Genomic DNA, 23,263 nt, shown 5'->3' with positions numbered 1-23,263 from the left:
GGCCGAGCTCCACGCGGGAGAAAGAAGTGAAGAAGCGAAAGAGAGCAAAAGACACACATGAGAAATAATACAAACTTATTCACGTCCCTAAACCAAAATGAAGCAACCAAAGTTCAAAAAAAGAAGAGGATAAAATCGAAAGACTGCGTTGGGGGGTGCGTGTGTAAAGGAGAACAGAGATGGAGGGAGAGAGACGGAGACACAGGGGGGGACACCGTCACAAGATAGTACCAACGTCATCAGACGAAAGGCGCGCAAACTGCAAAACTGCCGCCACTCTTTGACCTTCCCATTACCATATATAGACACACGCACACGGGCAAACTCTCCCTCCCCTTCTGCTTTTCTCGCCTCGGATACTAGAAAGATCAGTCATATACGAAGCAAGAGAGAAGGAAAGGAGAGATGAAAGGGGAAAAGAGACCCGAGGGGCGGGAGAGAGAGCGTAGACGACAGCAGCTTAGAGACACGGCAGGAAGGAGGTGAGGTACAGAGGGAACGTCTTTGCCAATACATTTTGATGGGCACAGCAAAGTACATGCACGCGCACACCCAGAGGCCACTACAAACGCGCAACACAAGCGAGCAGCGGTGCTGACGCTCTCCAGGCATCAAGAGAAGAGAGCAGCGGCGGGGGAAAATCGAAAGGGGGGGAACTGGGGGCTTGTGGGCCTCTGCAGGCTCTCATCCACTACCCTTCCCGGTTGCGCATGCCACGTCCACCAGTAAGATGAGGGACCAGAGAAACGATGAAAACACAGGAAAGGAACTATGTATCCTTCACTTAGTACCTTTCGGAAGCATTTCGATTACACGGGCAAAAAAAAAAAAAAAAAACAGAACGAGAGAAACACAACGGGGAGCAGAGGAAAAGACAGCTGATCAAATGTGGAAAAGAGGAGAGAGAAAACAGAAGAAGAAAAAGGGGGGCGGCACTGCACCCACGCACGCAGGCACAACGACAAACCGCCTCTTCAACAACCACCTCAGAGTCTCAAGAACTGCCTTTCGCTTCGTACTTTATGTGCATTGTGCGATTCCGGCTCTCTTTACCTTTCCACCACGCTGGGCTGCGATGTGCACCTCTTACCTCCGCTGTCCAGCGGGGGTTCTTGAAAACAGCGCAAGGCCCAGCAGGAAAGAGAAGAGCAAACGAAAGATCCCGCACGGATGCATCGAGAGCCAAGGAAGAGAGTCGAAAGAGAAACGGTCCGAGACACACGCACAAGTGAAAGAGTCCATGTCGCACATCCGTACAAGAATAAGCTACACGAAAGGAAAGGCAACGAGAGCAACTGCAGTACAGCGCGCGTGTGTGTATGTGGGGCACTTTGTTTGTCTACAAATCGCTATGGAAAAAAAAAGACAGAAACGAGTCGATGCCAACGATGCCTGCAAGTGAGTGAGCAGAGACAGAAGAAAAAAGGAACGAAAGAGAAGACATCCAAAAAAAAATGAACACACTGAAGTCACACAGACAGGGACACCCGAGATGGTAGTGCAAGGAGTAAAACTCTGCACAAGCGAAAACAAAAAGAACGAAATAGAGAGAAACAACAGAGAGAAACTGCACTCACCAGGGTGGAGAAGAGATGAGGATACTAGAAGAAGCCTATGACCTGTTGAGTCAGTCAATCGTGTTTCTGGGCGTGGGTCTGGGTAGATGGGGCGAGTAAAAAGGGAAAGAGACGGGAAATGGAAACGCGTCGTGCACGACAAAGCAAACAAAAGAGAAGTACTCAGTGAAACGCATAGAAAGCGTTTCACTGCACCTTTTTCCTTTCTCTGCTCCTCAGTACTGATAGGCTTTCCATGCACTCGTTTTTGGGGGAGGGGATCTGGCCTTTTTTTTTGCTAATGTGGCATTAAAAACTCAACTGGTAGCTGTACTGCGTGTCTCTACCCTGGGCGTTTTCTTTGTAAATCCTTTTCGTCTTCCTCGATTTGAAGACAACGCGGAAAAAAAAAGTAGCGCTGTGGTTGTGCGTTGTTGCCGTGCTGATGAGTTATAGGTGAGCTCCGGGATTTGGGGGGGGGGGGGGTTGAGTCACGATCTGGGTGAGCTTGTTCTCTACATGTAAAGCACGACACTAGCAGAAGCTCTACACCTGTCACATGCACGCACGCAAAACCAAAACTAGGCGGCGCGTCGAGGCGCAGCGAGGAGAGCCGAGGGAACCATAAAATAGAACAAAAAAGATAAAAAACGAAAAGTTCGTGACAAGACGGTATACGGGGGGGGGAGAAAACAAGAAAAGAGATGCGAAAAAGAAGTTCGGGACACCGAAACAAAAGTCCTGCCAATGGAAAGTACTGAGGGGGGGGGGGGGAGGGGGGAAGCTGCAGAGAGGAGAGACGAAATGGGACAATAGAGAAAGTGTCGATGACATCTACGCCAAGGAAGCACCTGCTTCAGAGTGTAAATCAAGAGATGTGATGAAGAGCGGCCTTACCTGGTAGGCGGAGGAGTGGCACATTTTCTTTTTCGGTGCGGTGAGCACCAAAATAAAGCTCCACTCGTAGAAGCGGAAATGACAGTAAAGGCCAGAGAAGAAGTGCGGTGGCGGAGTTGTGGTTGCAAAAGGTACCCACGCAGACCTAGGCTACCAAGAGCAAACAAAGACGCAGTAAGAACTAAAGAAATGATCACCTATGCGCAGCAAATGTGGTATAAGTAGTAGGGGAAAACAAGACGAGAAGAGGTAAGGAAAACGCCATTGTGGTTAGATGGACTGACGTTGTGAAAATGGGGTATTTGCGTGCGAGATAGAGGGCGTAATTTATTTGCTGCTACGATTGAGGCTAAGAAGACTTGCATGCATGAGCGCGGGAAGAGGGTCGACGTATGCATCACAAGAGTCGAATGGAAGGGAGTGATGAGCAACTGAAAGTCGGCAGGGAAGGTGAGGGCAGCAGTTTGTCTAGATATGCAGCGCGGCCATGACACTTGTTAGAAGAAAAAACGAGTGTGTGTAGAGAGGGAGCAAGATAAGGTAGAGTAGGGTGGCCTAATAGTGAAAAAAAAAAAAAGTTGTAAATCAAGAGGAGCAGATGGGCACAGTAGAGCAACGAAAAGAGAATGAGAAGAGGGGAAGAGGCCCAATAGATAGGGATGAGCAGCATTTGCCTTGTCAACACATAGCTGCTTCTTTTCCTTTAAGGAGCATTTTGAGGGTAAGGAGGACATGGCACCACAACGAGCATGAGTCAAAGCTGCAAACCGTGTGTTTGTAGGAGTCTAGGGACTTCTTTTTTTTTCTCGCCGGCGTTATTTTGTGTTCCAGGTAAAGCGTTGAACTGCCCCTCCTTTTCGCCTCCTCATCACTGGCTACTCCTCACGTTGTCCTCCCGCTCCTGCCGCCGTCACAGCGGCCTTAGTCCACCACCTAACCTGAGGAGGGAGAACAAACACTTGAGAAAGGGAAGAAGAGCACGCGAAACAAACAAAGGAATGAAGAATGGATAAACGAAGGCGCAGAGAAAAACCGAAGAATGAAAGAAAAGGGGAAACCAAAATAAGTAGGCAGACAGAGGTGGGGAAAGGCGCCGTCGCCTTCTCGCTCCACCTCTGGCTTGTATTGGAGGATGCTGCACAGGCTCTTTAAAGTGAACATTGTATACACGCGCACTGATATGTATGAAATACACGGAAGAGTGTGTCTCCTTGTGTGTATTGACACATTCGTCATCCTTCCTTGGTGTAAGGAGTGTCCGTGTACGCATGTGCTTGTCCTACTCCCCCTCCGCCTCCCCTTCTTTACTGGCTGCGTGGAGTACATCAAGTGACCGTAGGCGCCGATTACAGAAGAAAAGGGTAGGCAGATGAGGGGAGGCAAAGATCCTAGGTAGAAGACAATTAGGAGACAGTGAAAGAAAGAGAGGAAGAGCTGTTGTATAGCCAGCACTCTCCCCCCTGCGTTCTTCACCCCTTCCCCCCTATATTGCCTCCGTTAGCTTTGTTCCTTTGTTCCCCTCCCGAAGACAATTAGTGCAGCCCTCCCTACCCATGTGCGCGTCGGTGTGCTTATCTGCCTGTCTGCGTGTGCCGTCGTGTCTCTCTGGGTTGCCACCATGCACATACGCACAGCGATAAAGGCACAGACAGCGCCATAAAAAAAGGAGGGTGATGAGGCGGAAAGAGAGGAAGAGAGAGAGAGAGAGACAAGCTCTAAAATTGTCCTGGGTGCTAGATGGATGCCGTCGATGTGAAAGAAGACCGAATAATAATAATAATAAAACGAGAAGGTATGGAGGGAAGCTGGAGGAGATTCCGGTAAGAATTTCCTTCGTCTTTTCCAGTAATCGAGCGCACTCTCCAGCAAAAAAAAAATAGGAGGAGGAGTGCCGAGACAAGAGAAGGCCCCACAGTTTCCATGGAACGGTGATAGAGCCAAGGCGACAAGCGAAACTCTTGTTCAGTGAAATAAATGAAAAAAAAAAAGGGAAGAGAAAACAAGTAAAAATGAAGAGCGCACTGGATTTGGAAGGTGAGGCAGACATAGTCAAATCCACCGGCCAGACGCACATACACACGCATAAACCAGTAAATACAAACGATCGAGAACCGGTACAATGCAAAGAGGATGCCTACTTCCTCCACTCAAAACCCTTGTCCACCTTTCTTCACCTTGATCGCGCCTGCGTCCCCCTACACATACACTCATACAAACAATACACATACGCCCTCGCCTCCCGACCTGCTTGTCTACGTTCCCTTTTTTCTCATATGATCACTACGTGCTATGCGACTTCGACGCACAGTTGCAGAGAAGCCACACAATGCACACAACCGCGTAGTAACAAGTGAGTTTTGCCTTTCACTCTCCCCGCACCCCCCACACCACACTATCTCAACCCCCTCTTTACCAGGGGTAGGCGCACAGGTCAATTAAGCAAACGTGTGAGCTATTAAGATGAACGCGCCCAGGGAATGCAACATAGGCCATGGTGTGAGGCAGATTCTATTTTTTGGGGGTGGGGGGGGGGGGGGGGGGGGGCTTCAGCGTGGCATTCTGCCACGAGCAGGCCAACTGCAGGTCAGGGTCCTGTGAAACCCTGTGCCATGCCTGGGAGCCATGCCTCGCTCTCCGACGCTTGCACCTGCAGCATGCCACAGTATGATGCAGTGGCTCTCCATACTGCAGTGAGAGGGACTCGATAGGGCCACTAGGGGTGTCCCCCTTATGCTTCCGGGATCTGGGTCTCATTGCACTACCTGGTTGGATAGAGAAGATGCCGCACACCTCACACGAATGCATTGTGGGGCTGATCGGTAATGATCCCTGCGCGCCATTTTTCGTTTAGTGCACTTGCTCCGGTCACCTCTGCAGGCCATTTGGGAGTGATACATCGTGCCAGGAGGGCTTTACAGCGTCTGCGTACAGCGTTTGCATTTTCAGATATCGGGGTCTGTTTCAGGATGACGTCGTTGTGGAAGAAGAGAAGCCCGCTATCCTCCTCTTCTGATTTGGGCAGTGTTATTGACATGCTTGTCTGAATGACTTGCCTGCCTGGGGAAAACCAAAGAGAGAAAGGGGGAAATGCGACCCAAGGTGAGTCCACGCAAGTGTTCGAGTGACGGAGTTGGAAGGCGCAAGAAAGAGCGTACGGGAGCCCAGTGCTAGCAAAACAAAAAAAAAGGGAAAAGCATAGAATAAATCAATGACAAGGCGGATTCAAGACAAGCAATGCAAAGGATCGCTGAGGAGAGCACAGTAGACACACGCACACACACACACACACACAAAAAGAAGCGAAGACCCAGAAGTGATACAAATAAAAAAAAATGAAAAGACGAAAGCGATGGGGAAAAAAGGGGGAGGCACTCATAAAATGAGACCAAATGTCACAAAGCAGCGGGAGAGCAACAAAGAGAAGTGCCGCTGAGGGAGACACCCGCAGATGCCTTCTCCTTGTCTGCTACATCGTTTGCACCAAAGAGCCGAAAGAAGAACAAAGTCTATCCCACCACCACATCGATACACCGAAGTCTCCCACCCCACCCCCTGTATCGCTCCGCTTTATAACTGCATTTCCTTGCCCTTCTATGCATGGGGAAGGGTGTTGGAAAGCGGAGAAGTCTGCGATCTCCTTTCAATGAAGAATACAATAGGACAAGAGGCTAAGCACTGTGGCGCACATGCACAGAGAAAGATCTACAACGCTGAGGGGAATAGTAATCCCCCAGGAGCTTTCTCGCCTCACGTCAGGGACGTCAACGCACATCGACCTACATTACAAGAGAGAGGTCAGGGGAGCGAAAGGAATAGTAGTAGTCAGAGAGCACTTTTCTTTCTGTTTGTTGGTTTGTGTTTTTTTTTTTCGCTCTCCACAAGCCGCAAGAATACGTGCGCATAAAACAACAGGCAAGCAAAAGTGAAAACAACAACAAAAAAACGGCCCAGCAACGGCTTCTAGTGAAGGGTCTGGCACGTACTCGCAGAGAGGGAGAGAGCCCCGAATAGAGAAGTGTCATCGTAGCACAAGAAAAATACAGTTTGACGTGCGTTTGCTTTTCTTTTTTTCTTCTCTGCACTGTCTACTGGGGTGCCCCTTCGCTCTGATCCGGAGAACGGAAGGAAGAAGCCAACTACTGCATGAAAAGGGGAAAAAAAAAACAAAGAGGGAAGCAAAAAAAGAAAAAAGGACACATGGGTGGAAAACAACGACTGCAACAACACACACACACACAGATGAGAGAGAGAGAGAAAGAGAGAGACTCAGAGGGTGCAATAGGAGCTGAAAAAGAGCGTGGGAAGCACCGGCGCAGCAAACGCAAAAATGCCAAGAAAACCAACCACAGTTGTGATGACTGCAGCATCCAAAAGGAAAAGCACCACACACTCAACGAAAAACGCACATACTTGCACTGCATATTTGCTCGCATTGCATCCATTTTGCTATCAAAACATGAGGTTCAACTCCATTCCACTCGGCTCCACCTCTGTCTCACAGGCTTAATTATGTGTTGCGCGCCGGCCATAAAAAGATTCTACATTAATGGGTCAACATGGCTATTCATTGGCGACTGCAGTATCAGACGCTACCCTTCCACCGCCTCATAGACTGCCTCCTAATTGCACCCATTATGCCGATCGCCACGCGGCGCATCCGACTCGGGTTGGCACGCGGGCACCCCTCACCAGGAGGCAGCGAGGGCCGGGCGGGATACGCTCGAGTCACACTGACTCCCCGCCCATCACATGAGTAGTGCCAACGTGCTCGGTGTCGCAGGTCGCTCCACCGCAGCGCCACCCAGGACCTGACCGCTGACATCCGCAGCGATACATCGCTCTGACCTCCCCTGCGTCGTAGGTGCTTGGCCCCGTCAGCACAGGAGGGGCCGTGGCATCGGCAGGGATACGGGGGAGCTGACTGGCTTCCCCATACTAAGTGGGCGTACTAGACCCTGGAGACCATCTGCACGGCGGCGTGTCCCCATCCCCACCCCGTCATCTGCGTTTGCCCTACATAAGGGCGTTCGGCGAGGAAAAAAAGACAGCTGCCCTCATTTTGAATCCCTGTGCCGCCTTTTCCTTTACGCTTCCCTTCCTCTCGTGGCGCTGTCGTTCCTGTGCGAAAACTAGTTCTACTGCGGCGACTTCCTACCCCTGCCACTCCTGGACTAGCACGCAGCTGTCTGCCACGTCACACGCACCAACAGAGATACGTAAGCATAGCCGTCGTAGCGGATGGACGCAAGAAAAAAAAACACTCACCGACAAGGGCACTCAGCTCAAAGAAGCAAAAAAAAGAAGGCGTAGCACAGTCTCTCCGCATTGGGCGGTTACGCACAGAAAAACAAACTCGAGAGAAACCCACGTGTCCTCCATCGACGTGCATGGGTGTCAGGTGCAGCAGGTCTCCCAGTGTTTATGTGTGCCCGTTGTGGTCTTTTCCTCCTGTGGCGTGCAAAGCATTTGAAGTTGCAAGTGCTCGTTCTTTTTCTATACCATTTTGCTTACCACTTTTTCTCTCTTTCAACGCATCGCAACTACCCCCCCCCCCCTCCTCCCTCCAGCGTCACAGCCGACGAGCATTCTGCCTCATGCTTTTCTTGTCAATGTGCAGTACCGTCTGTTCCCATCTTTCTGTAATGGGGGTAGGTGTCAGCAAGCTTGACTTTAGCATGGAAGAAAAGTAACAAAGATGTTCACAAAACTGATGACGCAGGCGAAAACAAGAAGGATGAAACCAACACCCAGCTGCATTCCATCCGGGTGCGAGCTATCAAGACCAGGGAAGTCACGAATTCTCGTGCATACGTCCACGGTGCCGCGCATGAAGCTACCCTGATTACGCAGATAGCAGTCCAATATGCAGCCCCAGGAAATCGAAAGCACAACCGCGGCCACCAAGTTCAACACAATGCACAAGTACTTGACGCAGTAGCAGCAGCACGCATTCAGAAGATTTGCCAAGATCGAAGCGATGAGAATGATGGCAGCTCCAATGGCGAAAACCTGCGCCGTCTTGAAGCGACTCACGCGCCCCGGGCACTCTGACCAGACATAGGCAGTCCTTTCCGAGTACGTCAATGTAAGACATTTATCGCGAATTCCCCACATCGTGATGCAGTAGCCATTGGTGACTCGCTTAGCGTTCTCACTCCGCGGCACGTACATCGCCAGCGGAGTGCCAACAGTGATAAAGAGTACCGCCACAAACTGGAGGATGCCGAAGAGGAAACCCGAAATGCAGGCCATTTTCTCTTGGCAGGTGGTGATGATTGAAGGGGGTATGGGGGATTGTCTTTTGCTTAAGGTACGTGTAGGTGTACGTTGGTGTGTGTGTGTGTGTCTGTGTACTTCTTCTTTGTATACGAGAAGGATTGTTACACCCTGTAGAGGGACTCGAAGTAAAAAGGGAAAAGGCGGATGACCAAACTGTGAGAAAGAGCTGAAGGAAGTCAGAAAATGCGGGCAGGGGCGAAGACGAGGGTCAAGAGGGCAAAGGCACAACACACTACAAAACAGAAGGGGTGATGACACTATCAGATCTAAGAGGGGGGGCGCGTCTTGTGCACTTCTGTTTTGCTTTGTTTTCTTTGGAGGGGGCAGGGGATTAGTGAGGAGCAGGGTTCAGTGAAGAGAACGGGCAAGTGAGTGATCTCCTTGCGCTTGAGCGCTTGGCTGTATGAGTGTAGGCACGTGAAGTAGGTGCGTCAGCGACACACGGCAAAGAGAGCGAAGGATAATGACTTGGTAGGCAGAAGCGGGCCTTTTGTTTCGCTAGAAACAAAAAAATGCAGAAGTCAACAAGAGAGATGAGTAGAACATAGAGGGAAAGAGAGAATGAAATACGCAACAAACATGAAAGAGATGCTTTAAGCAAAATAAAGCGGCGCAAACAAAATCAAACTGAAAAACCTGAAGATAAGGAGGTCAATGGCAACAAACGAGAGAATGGAGCTGAGTCGTATGGTATGTTCCACGGGGGTATTTGGTTTCGAGGACAGCGGCTTGCACACAGAGAAGACACTTCAAGAGTACATTTGTGCGTATGAGTGTATTTGCATGTGCGTGAGTGAGTGTGAGTGTGCACGTGCATGTATCCGTGACGCACAAACACACGTGGAGAAGGGCCAGAATAAACGTACATAACAGTAGAAGTGGCGTGTTTCGTTGTTGGGTTTGGATAACCGAGGAAATGCAAGTCAGCAAGGGAGAGGAGTGCAGAGAGAACGCAGAAAGACAATCGAACAGCGTGTGTCTCTGTGTGATTGTCTGCATAAGAGACAGCCTACATCGCCAGAGTGAGATTGAGTAGACTCAACATCAATACTTCAGCTGACACTAATTCCTTCTGTTGGTTCGATTCGCGGGAGGCGGCTCGAAGGGTACGAAGGGGAAGAGAAGCAGACCACTCGAGACGCTGCACACCCGAGATAACAGAAGCTCTCTTTTTCAACTTTACCATTTCGTTGATTGGTGGGAGTTTTTTTTTTGGGGGGGGAGACTTTGCTTCTACTATGCTCTCCGCACATGATTACGCACATAGATGAACGTTACGAGAGTGCAGCGGCCTTTAACGTCAGCACCCGTTCCTTTGTATAGCACCGTGTCAGTAAAACGAGGCTTCCATGAGCCCTAATGCACATCTCGTTTGTTTGTTTGTGTGTACCTGCCCTTCTCCGAGTGGGAGTGTAAGAGCGTTTCCTTTACGCTGTGTGAGAGGAAAGTGCCGCACATTCTCGACATACGGCGTCGCTGCTTTTCTTTTCGCGTGGCTTCCAAAAGAGACAAAACGAACAAAGAGAGATACACTTTGATCGCTGTCTGATCACTCTTTGTCTGTCGTCCTCTCAGTCTCTGATGCTCGCTTTTCTTTCGTACTTGTGAAGGTGCTGCTTCATTCCTCTCTACCTCTGTCTGTCGCGCGTCGAGTACTGCTAGTTGCTTTGAGCCCGCCTCTGGTGTAGTGATGATGGTAGGGGGGGGGGGGAGGGGGGGGGACAACTGCGCAGAGGTGAGTGCGGAACTGTGAGCTTATACGCACGAGCGCGCGGTCGTTTACTCCAATCCAACGTAATTTCCGCAGAGATCAGCCTTTTTTTTCTCTGTTGTTGCATTCCCCACTCCCTTCGAGGTGTATTTTTTTTCGTTCTACTCTCCCCCGCGTTTGTGGCTACGGGCTAACACCACGCCCAAGGGAAGCGCTCGCAACGTTGCCGCACTCCGTGAGGGGAGCATTCAATCCAGTAGGTCTCGCTGTGTAAGCGTCAGCGCTTAGCTTCCTTCGTGAAGGAGTACTGGTCTACAGCACCGCGAAGAGGTGGCCTACATCATTGGGGTTCGAGGTATGTCGTTGATTTCTTCGTTGTGATGTGAGAATCCACCAATAGAGAGCGCGCAGGAAGAAGGGGACACAAGGAAAGGATCAAGCCCATCCGACCGAGAAACTGACAGGGCAAACTCCGATAATAAGTGAGCAACAAACGCAGGCAACGCGAAGAAGAAAAAAGAAATTAAGCCCGCACAAAGCTGATAGAGAGGGGCAATGGAAACACGTACGACAGCGCTGAGAGGGAAAAATGGGCGTGGGGAAAGAAAACCCAAAGACTCCAAGGAGGACGAGAACAAATAACAGGAAAGCACGCAAGCACGCAACACAGATGCCACACAATAGATAACAACTAAGAAAAATGAAAAGAGAGAGAGCAATAACGACACGTCACTGCCTGAAGGCATCCACTCGCTCTTTCACAACGCACACATGCGTAAACACCAGTGTACGCCCATGTGCGCGCACACACAAACGCACGCTTGCGGTGTCTCACCGGCTAATTTGAAGAAAAGGGGGAAGAAGGGAAGAGAGGTACCACGGGCCCACTTCCGATGTTGTAGGTCAAACCACATTCACGCTCTTATTGCTTGCTGCTGTAGTGAGGATGGCCTGTCGGAGATTTCCACTTTCTTCCGCCTTCTAGGGACGAACGTAGTCGCGAAAGGTTCTAATGACTTTCCAAAGCGCTAAGTAGACACATGATGCGATGGCGTCAGGGCAAAGACGAGAGAACAGAGGAGAACGGAAGGGAGAAGAGGTAGAAAAGCAAAGAAAACACACGAACCAAAGAAGACAATAGAAGACTGAGAATACGGCGAACACCACGAGGGGGGAAAAAACTCGTATCACACTCAGCGAAGATGACAGCGGTCGAAAGAAGCAGACAAACGCACCACAACAGAAAGTCCAAGAAGAGGCATAAAAGGCGGATGTCCCATGTCCCTCTCTCCAAAAAGAGCAGAGGGGGTGACGTGAAGACGAGGAAAAGACATCAGGACAAGTAGCAGGCACGCGGGATATACATAACGTCAACGAAACAGTCAGCGCAACCATTTTTTGCATTTTAATCACCTTCAAAAGATACTACCCCACACCTTTTCAGTTACCACGCTTAACATCTCCACAGCAGCTACAACGCGGCTCCAGATACTCACATATCCCTGCACCGTAATTCGCATTTCAACCGCTTCCAAAAACTTCCTTCTTGACAAGAAATTCGCCCTCATATTCAACCTTTTTTCCTCCCATTGGCCCTACAAAGGGAACAAAACATCAGGCAGACAAAAAATACGCGGCACCCGCCGTTATAAGTGCGCAATCGCCGGTATAGCACGTCACCCCCACCACCCCTCAAAAAAGAGGGCAGCGCTAACGATCGAAGCAGCAGTCCTGCCCGTCTCTCACTCGTGATAAAAAAAAACACAGACGTTTGCAAAGCCCAAGCACAACATGACAGAAAACCACCACTATCAGTAGTAGTGCAGCACACAAAGGGGAGAGGGTGCCCTCCTGCCGCCACGGTGTGCGGTGGAGTTGTCGAGGGGTCAAAGGCGGCGCATTGCCCACATGCGTGCACCACTGGGTGCGGTGTGCGGCTATCCTCGGCAGCAGAGGACCGAGGAGAGGCGAGCAAGAGGCCACGAGCGACGCCAAGCGCACGACGGGAAACGGGTCGCGCTCAGCCTCGCTGGTGGGCGGCGGCGCGTGGGGGCCCGCGCAGCCATCCGACCTGTCTTCCCGATTCGCCTCGCGCCACCCACGCGCTCCGCTACCCCTCCCACGGTTCCTCCCCTCGGCACGCCACACCTGCCACTCATCCCCCCTGCCCCCATCCAAGCCGCAGCGGCCCCCTCTGCCTACGCACATGCGCACGCGGGCGTGGCAGCACGGTGTGGTCCCGCAGCACTAGCAGAGGGAGAGGGGCAAAACGCGCAGCGCTGGCAGGAGAGCGCCGCACGCAGGGTTGGGGCGAGGGGGACCGTGAGAGGAGAGCGGCCCATGGCCTGGGCACACGCGCGCGGCCACCAGCGGCGCACAGCCGGGCAGCAGCAGCCGCGGCCTGGTCGAGACCGAAAGGCAAAAGAGCGAGCGGCAACGAGCAACCGCCAGGCGACGGCCTCGCCAGCAGGAGATGGGCAGGGGGGGTGCAGCGTGGAATTCTGCGCGGAGGAGGAGCAGGGGCGGCAAGGCCGTCGAGCACGATCGGGGCGTGCGAGACAGCTGACAGGCGCGCCCCCTCCCCCTGCACGGCGCCACCAGGAGGGGGATGCCAAGGAGGCAGACACCCACCCGCGGAGCGCGTGGCACGAGGCGTTGCGCTGCTGTGGGGCGCCTCACGGCTAGATCGCGCCGTCCGGTCCGTAGGTGAGAGATCAAATTCACGCAACAATGCGCTCAACAACGCAGCTGACGGCATCTGTCATGTTGCCCCAAACACCACGCCGGGGCACCACGACCCCGCATAGTTAGCGGCCCAGCAGGGACTCGATAACCCTGTGTGTGCTTCAATTATTACTATCACTACTGTTTTTTTCTTTCTTTCGGCAGAAGTGGCGCATCAGGTGTCCCGTCAATTACTGAGTCACTCACATGCAGCAGGACGCCGTACCGCACACAGCAAGAAAGCCAGGGGAGGAGGCAACGGTGCACCTCGCCGCAGTACCGCACTACACGGCGAGCTGGTCGGCACACAGACCAACCCGGGTGAGCCGCACGCCCCCTCCCTATGCGGGACGTGTCCACACTCCCGCACGACAGCGCAAGCGGCGGCCGCTGTCGTGCGGGCAGCGGGGGGCATAGGTGCACGCCATGCGAGCTGCGGGAGGAGGCGGACCAGCCTCAGGTCCGGACCCTGTGAGGCCCTGCGGGGGTGCCATGCATCCCCCTCCCGCGCTCCAAGCTGTGGCACGCCACCGCATCGTGCGGTGACTCAGCGCACCGGGGTCCGGGGCATTCGGTGGGCTAAATGGGCAATGAAACCAGTGAAAGCAGAAAAGCACAGGGGAGGCGAGGCGGCAGAGGGGCGCAGCAAGCGCGGACACACTCCGGCAGAGAGAGGCAGGCTCGAGTCACAGAGGCCAAACAGCGCTTCGTCCCACTGCCGCTGCCTTGGACATCCGCATCGGCACCCTCTCACCTCGCTACCACCGCCTGCACGCGGCGAGGGGCACACAACGAAGGGGAGCGTCACAGCAACTGAGGCGCAGTGCCACAGGCTCGCACAGGCCTCACGCGACGTGTCTCCGTGGGCAACGGTGGGCGGCGAGCGTGAGAGTCGCGCAGCAAGAGAGGGTGGCAGAGAAGGCGCAGGTGCCGGGCGGCAACACAGCGGGGAGGTGGGGTGAGACACAGGGGCGTGCGCGCCAGCCAGGAGACAGGCGAGAAGGTGCACAGGGAGGCGCACGACGGCGGCTCTCTGAGGCATGCCCAGCGGCGCGGCGGACACAGTCGAGGTGCGCCACGGCCAGCACGCGTCGCCGACGCGAGAGCGCTGGTCGTGCCTCCGCAGAGCCTCCCTACGCTGCCGCCATGCGCGCGCTGCCCACCGGAAGCACAGGCCGCTGCGCAGACACAGCAGGCACGCGAGAAGCACGCCGACAGCAGTGCGACAAAACAAAAGGGGGAGAGACGCGAGGGCCGAGGCGAGCACCCGCAGCGCGCGCCCCCCTCCTCCCCCGCCCGCACATCAGCTCCAGGCGCCCCCACCACGGGGATGTCCTTGTGGAGCTGCCCCGCTGCCGTCGAGCCGGTCTCTGCCTCTCTTTGTTCTCATCCTCTCAACTCCTAACCCCTGTTCTCCGTCCCTTTTCCACTCTCACTTGAGTCGCTGCCCGGGCACGGGAGCAGTAAGGTGGTGATGTTGAGGATATTCAGGGCCCAGGCCACGAGGAGGAGAACGACACCGGGACCGTAGGAGTACAAGCTCTCCATCAGCAGGCAACGGGGGCCCTCACGCCCGGTGTACGTCCTCACCATGGCCACCCAGACAACGCACAACGTGATGGCGCCAGCAATGTTCAGCGCCAGGCAGACAAAGCGGAGGTAAGTGCAGCAGAACAGCATCATGACTCCCAGGACGAACGCCGCGCCGTACACCACGATGGAGATCACAACGAACACTTGAGTAAGGCGGAAAAAGGTGCGACGGGGAGGGCAGAACTGCCACAGAACGTCCGCGGGTATGTGGTACATAGTAGTGCTGCAGTTGAGCGTGTGACCCTATAACGTGATGCACTGATTGGGAGCGGATGTAGCAATGGTGGCTTTTAAGAGAAACATGCCGATGGGTGTAGCCACGAGCACCAACAGGAACGCGATGAACTGCACGATCGCGTAGATGAGGAGGCTGACACTCCACGCCATCTTGGCATACGCTCCACAGTAGACCGGGAAGAGCGAGACAGTGGTGACCAGCAGAGTGCGCGACGCGGGTGTCGAGATCGCGCAGCTGTGCTGGAGAGGAGGAAGCGGGGAAGAGCGGGCGAGTGTGCAAAACCGGTGTGCTTCGCCAAGGAACAGCTCGAGTATTGCTGATTGCGTTTGTGTTTGTGTTTGTCTGTGTGTGTGTGTGTGTTGGGAGGGGTAGGGGTGGAGAGGAGAGGGAGAGAGGTGGGGAAGAGAGCGATGAGGCGAAGGGTGAGCGAGGGTGTGAAGCCTGCACCGCGGGTGCAAAGGAGAGGGGCGGGGGAGGGGGCCTCTTCGTGTGCGAGCAGAGGCGGCGGCGCTGCCACCCGCCAATGCCGCCTCATAGATTCCGAAAACAATGGGCACATCGACAGCAGTGCGCGAGAACACGCCGGCACAGCCGGAGGGAACACACAGAGAGGCCGCACCATGGTAGAGCTCCACCGCACACACAATCAAGAGCGGAAAGCAATGAGCAGGCGATGTCAGAAGCGGCGAGGTGGAGCATGAGAAGGTGCCCCTATATCGGTGCCCACTCCCTCTAACCGCACACACACACGCCCACAGTCAGCAGCACCGGGCGGCGGAGGGAAAAGGCTTGCGGTGGAACAGCCACGCACTCTCTACGGCATTCCACAGCACAGTGTCCACCAGCGTCTGGCTGCGCAGCACCGTTGCGTCTCCGACGGTGTGCGGGCCCGTTGCCGTGGGGAACGTGGCAGCGCGGAACGAACCTACGGGCGGCTGGAGCACGTTCCGTGCAGCTGAAGCATTGCATTCAGCAGCTCCTGGATCGTACGCGTTGCCAGCGAAACGCGGCACTGCCGCACAGCAGCAGGCAGCGTGTCCACATCGTTGATGCTCGCCCCAATGGTGTCGACCAAATGCCTAAGACGGGCAGGATCGACGCTGCGCTGCCCGTGGGCGAATGCCTGCTCGCGGTCGAGCACGGGACCCTCGCAGAGGTCAAGTGGCGGCAGCCCAGTGCCTGCCATGGGAAGTCACTCGATGGGCACCCCCACAGCGCGATGGCTCAGTCAACCGTCGCACGGCGGCGCGGGTGCATCCTTGTACACTGCCGCATACCGCCGCCCCAGCGCAGCCTTAGCAGGAGCAACGCCGCCCCGCCGTCAGCTGCCTTGGCCGCTCGTCACGCCTCCTCCACAATGCACAGCAAGTCACCGCACACCTCGACGTTGCTTACGCCGTGGGCGTCAACACGCACGGACAGCACGCCTACCACACATACGGCGCTGCACCACAACACACGGCGCACAAGCGCCTCCCCAGCTCTGCGCCTCACACCGAAGGCTCCATCGGCCGCCGCGAGCGCACGCCCACCCGCTGCAATGGCCGCGCGGTTTTGAAGAGGGCACCGACACCTGTCTGGAGTCGACGGCCTCGCTGCTGCTGCCGGGAGGAGCGTGCAAGCCACACTAGCGCCAATATTGGCGATCGCGCCCTTCACGTGCATGCCAGGCGGCACACCGACGTAGCCCTTGCCGGCACGGAAGATCCTCGCCTTGTACGCCGGGTACGTGGGGCGCACGCCAATCAGCAGCCCTTTCAGGCTGTCTCACAGCTCTGTCCCAGGCAGCAGAGGTTACGCCGCGCCATAGGACCACCGACTGCGCTGACCAGGGTGCCGCAACGCGAAGTGTGTGCCCGTGCGTGCGTGTGGGAGTGAGGAATCGGTGCTGGCGAGCGAGAAAGCGAGCACACAAACGCCTCAGAGACGCACGCGCAGGGATCGGGCAGCAGAAGGCACGTTAGAGGCGAGCAACGCTCCGGGGATACTCTCCCGCACCGCCAACGAGAGTGTGTGCACCTACGCGGGCATGCAAACATCGAATAAAGAGGGGCGGCAGACGTGCCTGGCATAAGCGCAGAGGAGCAAACGCGCGCGCGCGAGACGCGCTCCCTCGGTGTCCGCGAGCCAGCGGGGGCGGCTTCGCCCGCAAGTGCACGAGATAATCACAGCTTCCTCGCCCTCACTCGCTCACCTTGCGCACTCAGACCTCCACACCCCCCTCCCCCGTCTGGGCAGGCGACCAGCTGACGCTCACCTCGCCCACTCCTCCGCCCTCGCTTTGAAGGAAAAGACGCGCCTGTCTTCGTGCCTGCGCCCTCTTCGTTGGCCGCCCGCGCATGGAGAACACGGGCAAGGGGCAAGCGCAGCGCCGCCGCCCCTGCACGCGATCGGCATACTCGTGGGGGCCGCCGGCGGGGAGGGCAAGAAAGAGAGACACCCAAAGGGCAGGAGAGCCAATGTCCAGCAGCGCAGCAGCAGTCCCGCATTCCCTCATCGGACGCAGACCCACGTGCGCACAGACGATACCCGCACCGCAGTCCCCTTGCACTTTCAGTTAAGGCCACTCGAGCAAGATGGATGACCTAAGCAGGAGCTGCGAGAAGCCGCTGCACACGCGCACACAGGCACAGGAGCCTGGAGCCCTAAGTCACCCGAAAGCACAGCTGCGGGCGACACGCATGCGGTTCAGGTCCGCGGGGACACTCGCAGGGGGCGAGGACATTCAGCCCCCCTCCATGCCGTGTCTCCGCCGGAGGGGGACAGCTGTGCGTCATGGCGAGCGGCAGGAAACGGCGCGCCATGAAGTCCTCCCGCCCCGCGCGGCACGATCGTGGAAGTCGGCGGCGGCGGTGGACCCAGAGAGCACCGCTGGTGAAGAAATCCTCTACGAGGAGGGGGACGGGTGTGGGCAGACACAGCGGATGCGCCGACCCTCCTGCTCCCTGCCACGTGCGGCAATGCGAAGGCACCTCACCAAACAAGCACTCTCTCTCTCTCTCTGTGCCAAGCTGAGCGGGACTTTGACAGGGAAAATGCACTGGCCGAGACGACGAGGAGCTTCGGCATCCGTCTATGCGAGGCTCGGGGTGACGGCACTCGCTGCGGGCGCTCTCTTTCGCCTCATCCTGCAATGGTCGCAAGAGGGGTGGATGCGGCGTCCCGGCGCGACACCCACGTCTGCGAGCACGCGGGCGTACGCGGGCAGCGATGCAGCGCCCCAGCCAGCACACGAAGAGAGCAGGCAGGGGTGAGAAGAGGCCGGAGAACAGCTGCCTCCGCCGGGAGACACGGCGAGGCGGCGAGCACTCTCCATCTCCCAGGGACAGGCGTCGCGGGTGCGCGCCATCGAGAAGGTCCAGCGGCACGCCGTGGAGAGCGACACGCAGCGGCGTGTAGGTAGCCCGCTATGTCTCACTCCACACAACCCGCCCATCTCCCTCCCCACTCGCAATCTCCCTACTGCGCGTGCCGTCAATAGCGCGAGAGAGTGAATGGGGAGGTGGTGGTGGGCAAGACGGAGCAACGCAAGAGCGCCATCGGGCGTACGGGCGGGTGGCGACAGAACGGAGGGGACGCACAGAAACACGCGCACGCACCGCGTGGGGCACGCATCTGCTGTCGGAGAGCCCGTGCTGGGCGGCCGTGCAGTGCCATTTCCCTACACCCGTGCAGTCCACGCCGAGGAAGCAAACGGGCGGCCGCCTCGCACAGCGCAAGGAAAGCGACGCAGAGCAGCACGAACCGCACTAAGCACCACAGCGCTAATGGTTGACATCCGCACAGAGGGGCAGGCAGACACACAGACGCTCGCGCAGGTATACACGCCAGACGAAAATGTCGCCTCAGCGTGCCCATTCAGCCATACAGCACGAGCTCCGCCCCGCTGTACCCCGCCCGTCGCGGGGTGTGCAGCAGCGCCGGGCACGCGTCACAGCAGTGCGCCGGCCCAGTCATCCCAGCACCGCCCTCGGCCTCAAACTCCACTCGACCCCGCCCAGTCGGTCGCCGCACCGCCGCTCCCACTGCGCCGGTCGCCCCGCGGCGCCTCCCTCGGAATGACACTCAGGCTCCCCACGTCAGTGGGCGGTCAGCCTCGGGTAGCATGCCCACCAGTCACGCTGACACGATGTCCAATCATACGGGTGGCACAAACGTGCTCACTGCCGCAGGTCGCCCCGACGCAGTGTCAGCCACGACGCGACGACCGGCATCCCTAGCGGCGCATCGCACTAAATGCCTCACGCCAAAGGCCCTTGACTCCGTCACCGCCAGAAGCGGCTCGGCATTGGTAGGAAGAGAGGGGAGGAAGGGAGGCTGCCTGGCTTCCGCGCCCTGAGTCGGTGTGCGGTGGGTCCTGCGATTCCCGCGCACTGGGGTACCTCAGGGCCCCATCATTGAGGATTCCAGAATGTGAACAGACAAACCAAAAAACAGCGAGTGAAAGACAGAGGGGCGGTGAACAGGGTCTAACGAATAGACAAGGGAAGGAGAAACACAACACCCCCTGTGCGCGTGCGCGCGTGGGTGGGTGTTCGAAAGACCCACGCAATTGAGAAGAAAACACAACACCAACGGCGACAAGCGAATGGGTCGAAACAAAAGGGCGGCAAACAGAATGGGCCAAATGCCTGTACGTGCCGTGGAGTATACACAGCCGCCTCTGCTCTCGTCTCCTCCTTCCCGCCCTCCCCCGCTGTTCCGACTTGTCTCTGCCACCATGGCGAGAAAGGAGTTGAGGAGGGTGTGAGAGACGGCGCTGGAGAGACGCAGGCGCGGTATAGCAGAGGCACAGCACAGAAGCAGCCCTCCACCCCCCCCCCCCACACACACACACAAACACACAGAGAGAGAGAGGCACGCACTGGGACTTAACGGTCGACATGGGCGAGCCAAGGTGGACACACAACGGGGGGGGAACAATTTGGTACCACCATGACAGCGCTACAGGAAAACAAAAACAAAAACGTAAAGGTGCACCACAACAAAGTGAAGATGCGCTTGAAAAAGGCACCTCCCACCAGTAGGCTGGCAACCGAGTCGGTACTTCCGGGGGACGGAGGGTGCACACAGACGCAGACGCTGGTGGTGTACGTGAGTGCGGACTGCACAGGAGTACCAGAGGCAAAGACCTACAGGAGCAGACAGTGTACCGGGTCGCGCAGCAGCAGCGACGCCCATGGACACTAGTAGTTCAGTGTCGTCGGCGTGCACGCCTCATCGCGCTGGCTCGGTGGAATAGGCATCTCTAATCGTCGCCCGCGAGGGAGCTGGAGCAGCGGCAGCGGCGGCGGCTGAGGTTGCTGACGGCGCTGCTCATCCTCCTCCTCTCCCTTGCAAGGGTTTGCTGGTGCAGCGAGTCGATGTACGTCCTGCTGAGTTGTCGTGAACAGCCACATGGAGGCCTCCATGAGCGCACTTACACACCGCAGCGCGTCCACGGAGGCAGTTACCGCACCATCATTTCCGAGTGGCTGCTGCTGCTCTTCCACCTGCAGTCGGCAAAAGCTCTCGGCGCTCTCCGTCCATTGCTGCATTGCCGAGGAACTCGACAACAGCTGAAGCTGCTCGGAAGAGGGCCGGAGGTACTGTAGAACCTGTCGTGCAGTAGGTCGCTGTGTGGGATCGCTGCGTAGCAGCGCCACGACAAGCCTCACCAGGTCCGCTGAGTATCCGCGGCGGTGCAGCATCTCCACCGGCACGCGGCGGCGGAGAGCTAGGAACTGATCACCATTTCGCGGGAGCGGGTGACCGGACATGAGCTCAAAAAGTGACATACCCAGCGAGAACATGTCACCCGCCTTGAAGTGCTGCTTCTCATTCAGCATATCAGCGCATAGGTACCGGCAGTCACCTTCGTCAACGCTCGTTGTGCTAAGTTCGTTGCCGTCGTTCCAGCTGTCGGGGTTCAGGGCAGTGGCCAGCTCGCTAGCGCCAGGGCCTGTGTAAACGACAGGTCCGCTGTTCGGGTTCACGTAAGTGACACCTCCGACCTCGCCAGCCCGTTGGCCTCGTGCTGGGGAGCCGTAGCCGTTTCGCGTCTCCGGCCTCGGTCGGCCTCTCGCATCCAGCAGCACGCTGCAGCCGAAATCAGACAGTTTATACGCGCCGTCCCTATCGACTAGGATGTTGTCCGGCTTGAAGTCGACGTGAGCAATGCTGGCGCGGTGCAGTGCATCAAGCGCGATGCTCATATGAGCTAGGAATACCTTCACCTCCGCCTCCGGCCAGGGTTCATTCCGGTTCTGTTTCTCATTCGCGACAGATGCGACGGAGCCGCCAGGGCAGTATTCCAGCTGCATGTACAGGCGCGGCACCCGGCCTTCCTCCCAGGCAGCAGAGAGCTGCACAATGTGCGGCAGCCCCCGCACCATGCCCATCACGGACCGCTCGCGGCGGTAGCGCCGTTCCATCTCCGGTGTCCGCAGCGGGGGCGACATCTTCACTGCGACGTACTCGCCTGAGCTGATCTCCTTGAATAAGGATACCGTGCCGAAGGAGCCTCTGCCGAGAAGTCTTACTTCGTTGTACTCGGTCAGGATGCGCCGTGCCAAAAAGTTGGAGCACTCGGTGTCGGCCTGCGACATGTCGAGGACGTCCTGCGACGGATGCAGCAGCACCTGAGAGAAGGTATTCGACCCACCAATCTGCTGAGACAGAGTCACAGGCGTGGCGTAGTCTATGATAAGTGGGGAGACAGCGCCGATCGCGTTGCTACCGCCGCCGGCGCCCCGGTAGACAGTCGTCGGCGGTGACGGCTGCGATGGGAAGGCGTTGTGCACGTTACTGTTGTGGATGATGCTGGTAAAGTTACACACGCCCGTCTCCGCAAAAGGCGTTGTCGGTGTTTCGTCGAGGTCAAGTGCGCTGAGCTGCGACAGAACGTCTGCGGACCGCTTCCGACTGCCCTCGCGGCGATAGAGCTTGAAGGACTGCGGAGGAGGGGCGGTCCCCACACCCGACGTGGTGGCCCGTGAGACAGTGCATGACGCGTGGCTTGTCACCGGGTTGCGGCCGAATCCTCGAAGTGGCGCAGCAATACGCAGGGAAGGCTTTGGTGACGCACCTCCTGCCGTGGCGGCGGCAGACGCTGTAGCAGCACCCAAGGCCCAGGCTCCAGTGCTGGTGGCGGCGGTGGACAGTCCGGGACCGGCGCCGATGCCTCCGCTTGGAAGAGTTCCCCTGTTGCCCACTCCTGTGTGGATCGTGCGACGCTGCTTCGCTGGTGGTAACGGTTCGGCAACGAGCACTGTGTCCCCTACGTTGGTGAGTGTCACCGGCGCCGCAGGCGACGCTGATGATACTGCAACGCCGTTGGGCGCCGTCATTAACAGAGGTCGTTGTACCCCTCGGTCACCCCTACTATGATTTCCAACTGTTGACTCTGCCGTGGATTTGTTGCTACTGCCCGCGTAGCCTCCGTGGATACGTGCAGTACTCGAGGACGCAGATACGTGCGTCTTGGTGGGTGCAGCCAGAGAGTAATTCGAGGTTTCACGGGCAACAGCTGAGCGCCTCCCCGCCAGGGTGCCCGGCGTCTCTGTGGTCGCCATGGTCGGGGTGGAGGAGATAGGGAGAAGGGAGGTGTACAGGGCGGTTCCACCTCTAGCGAGGCCGCCACCTTCCGGCTTCGCGCTCACCGCGCCGCACAGACGGTCCGGCTGCGGCGCCTGCATCGATGTGGAGAACGGCGGTGGTGATGATGTCATGTACGCCAGAGAGGGTGCTATCGGCGTTGCAGGTGGTGGGCGCTGGAAGAGAGGTTCCTCATTGCTGTCAGACTCGCAGGATAGGGAACAGTAGGGTACAGCACGAGGAGCCGCACGCACTTCGTGCTGCGGCTGCTGCATCAACACCGGCGATGACGAGGGACGATGCAGTGGTGGAGGCGTCGGCAGCTGCGCGGAGGGGTAGTAGAGGACTGCGTTGGTTGTGGTCATCGTGGCCATGGAAGATGGCGTGCTGCCGCCATCAGGGCTGGCTGCGCCATTGCCTGGTGCATTAATGGCGTCAGTATCCGCTGTGGCGGTGCCGATGGCACCGGTGCGCGTGGGAAACTGGGAGCTGATGAGAGGACTCGCCTGTGCCGAAGGAAGAAGCATGACGGCCACCGACGAGTTCTCGTCGTCTATGCTGACTCGCATGTATGGGGGTCTTCTCTAGTGACTAAAGAGGCCGTTGGCACTCGCGTGTGCTTCGCTTGTTCGCCTTGGGGCGCCTTTTTTGATGACGTTTCAACACCCCCACCCCCCACCCCTCAAACAG

At 56.8% G+C, this 23,263-nt stretch overlaps 3 protein-coding genes across 3 annotated transcripts; all 3 read right to left on the bottom strand.

The window, feature by feature from the left end:
* Positions 1-8,123: 8,123 nt before the first annotated feature.
* On the bottom strand, positions 8,124-8,705 carry LBRM_20_0960 (amastin-like protein; the record flags this gene model as incomplete). Its single annotated transcript, XM_001564332.1, has 1 exon — positions 8,124-8,705. One exon carries the CDS (start codon positions 8,703-8,705, stop codon positions 8,124-8,126), a length of 582 nt encoding a protein of 193 aa, XP_001564382.1.
* A 5,863-nt stretch (positions 8,706-14,568) lies between these two features.
* LBRM_20_0950 (putative amastin-like surface protein) lies at positions 14,569-14,976 on the bottom strand (the record flags this gene model as incomplete). Its single annotated transcript, XM_001564331.1, has 1 exon — positions 14,569-14,976. The coding sequence occupies one exon, from the start codon at positions 14,974-14,976 to the stop codon at positions 14,569-14,571; it is 408 nt and encodes a 135-aa protein (XP_001564381.1).
* A 5,208-nt stretch (positions 14,977-20,184) lies between these two features.
* Positions 20,185-23,142, bottom strand: LBRM_20_0940 (putative protein kinase; the record flags this gene model as incomplete). The annotated part of the gene is made up of 1 exon (XM_001564330.1): positions 20,185-23,142. One exon carries the CDS (start codon positions 23,140-23,142, stop codon positions 20,185-20,187), a length of 2,958 nt encoding a protein of 985 aa, XP_001564380.1.
* Positions 23,143-23,263: the final 121 nt, after the last annotated feature.

Source organism: Leishmania braziliensis, assembly GCF_000002845.2.
Source record: "Leishmania braziliensis MHOM/BR/75/M2904 contig, possible fusion of chromosomes 20 and 34".
NCBI classification, from domain to species: Eukaryota; Euglenozoa; class Kinetoplastea; order Trypanosomatida; family Trypanosomatidae; genus Leishmania; species Leishmania braziliensis.
This window is presented reverse-complemented; position numbering and strand designations above follow the sequence as displayed.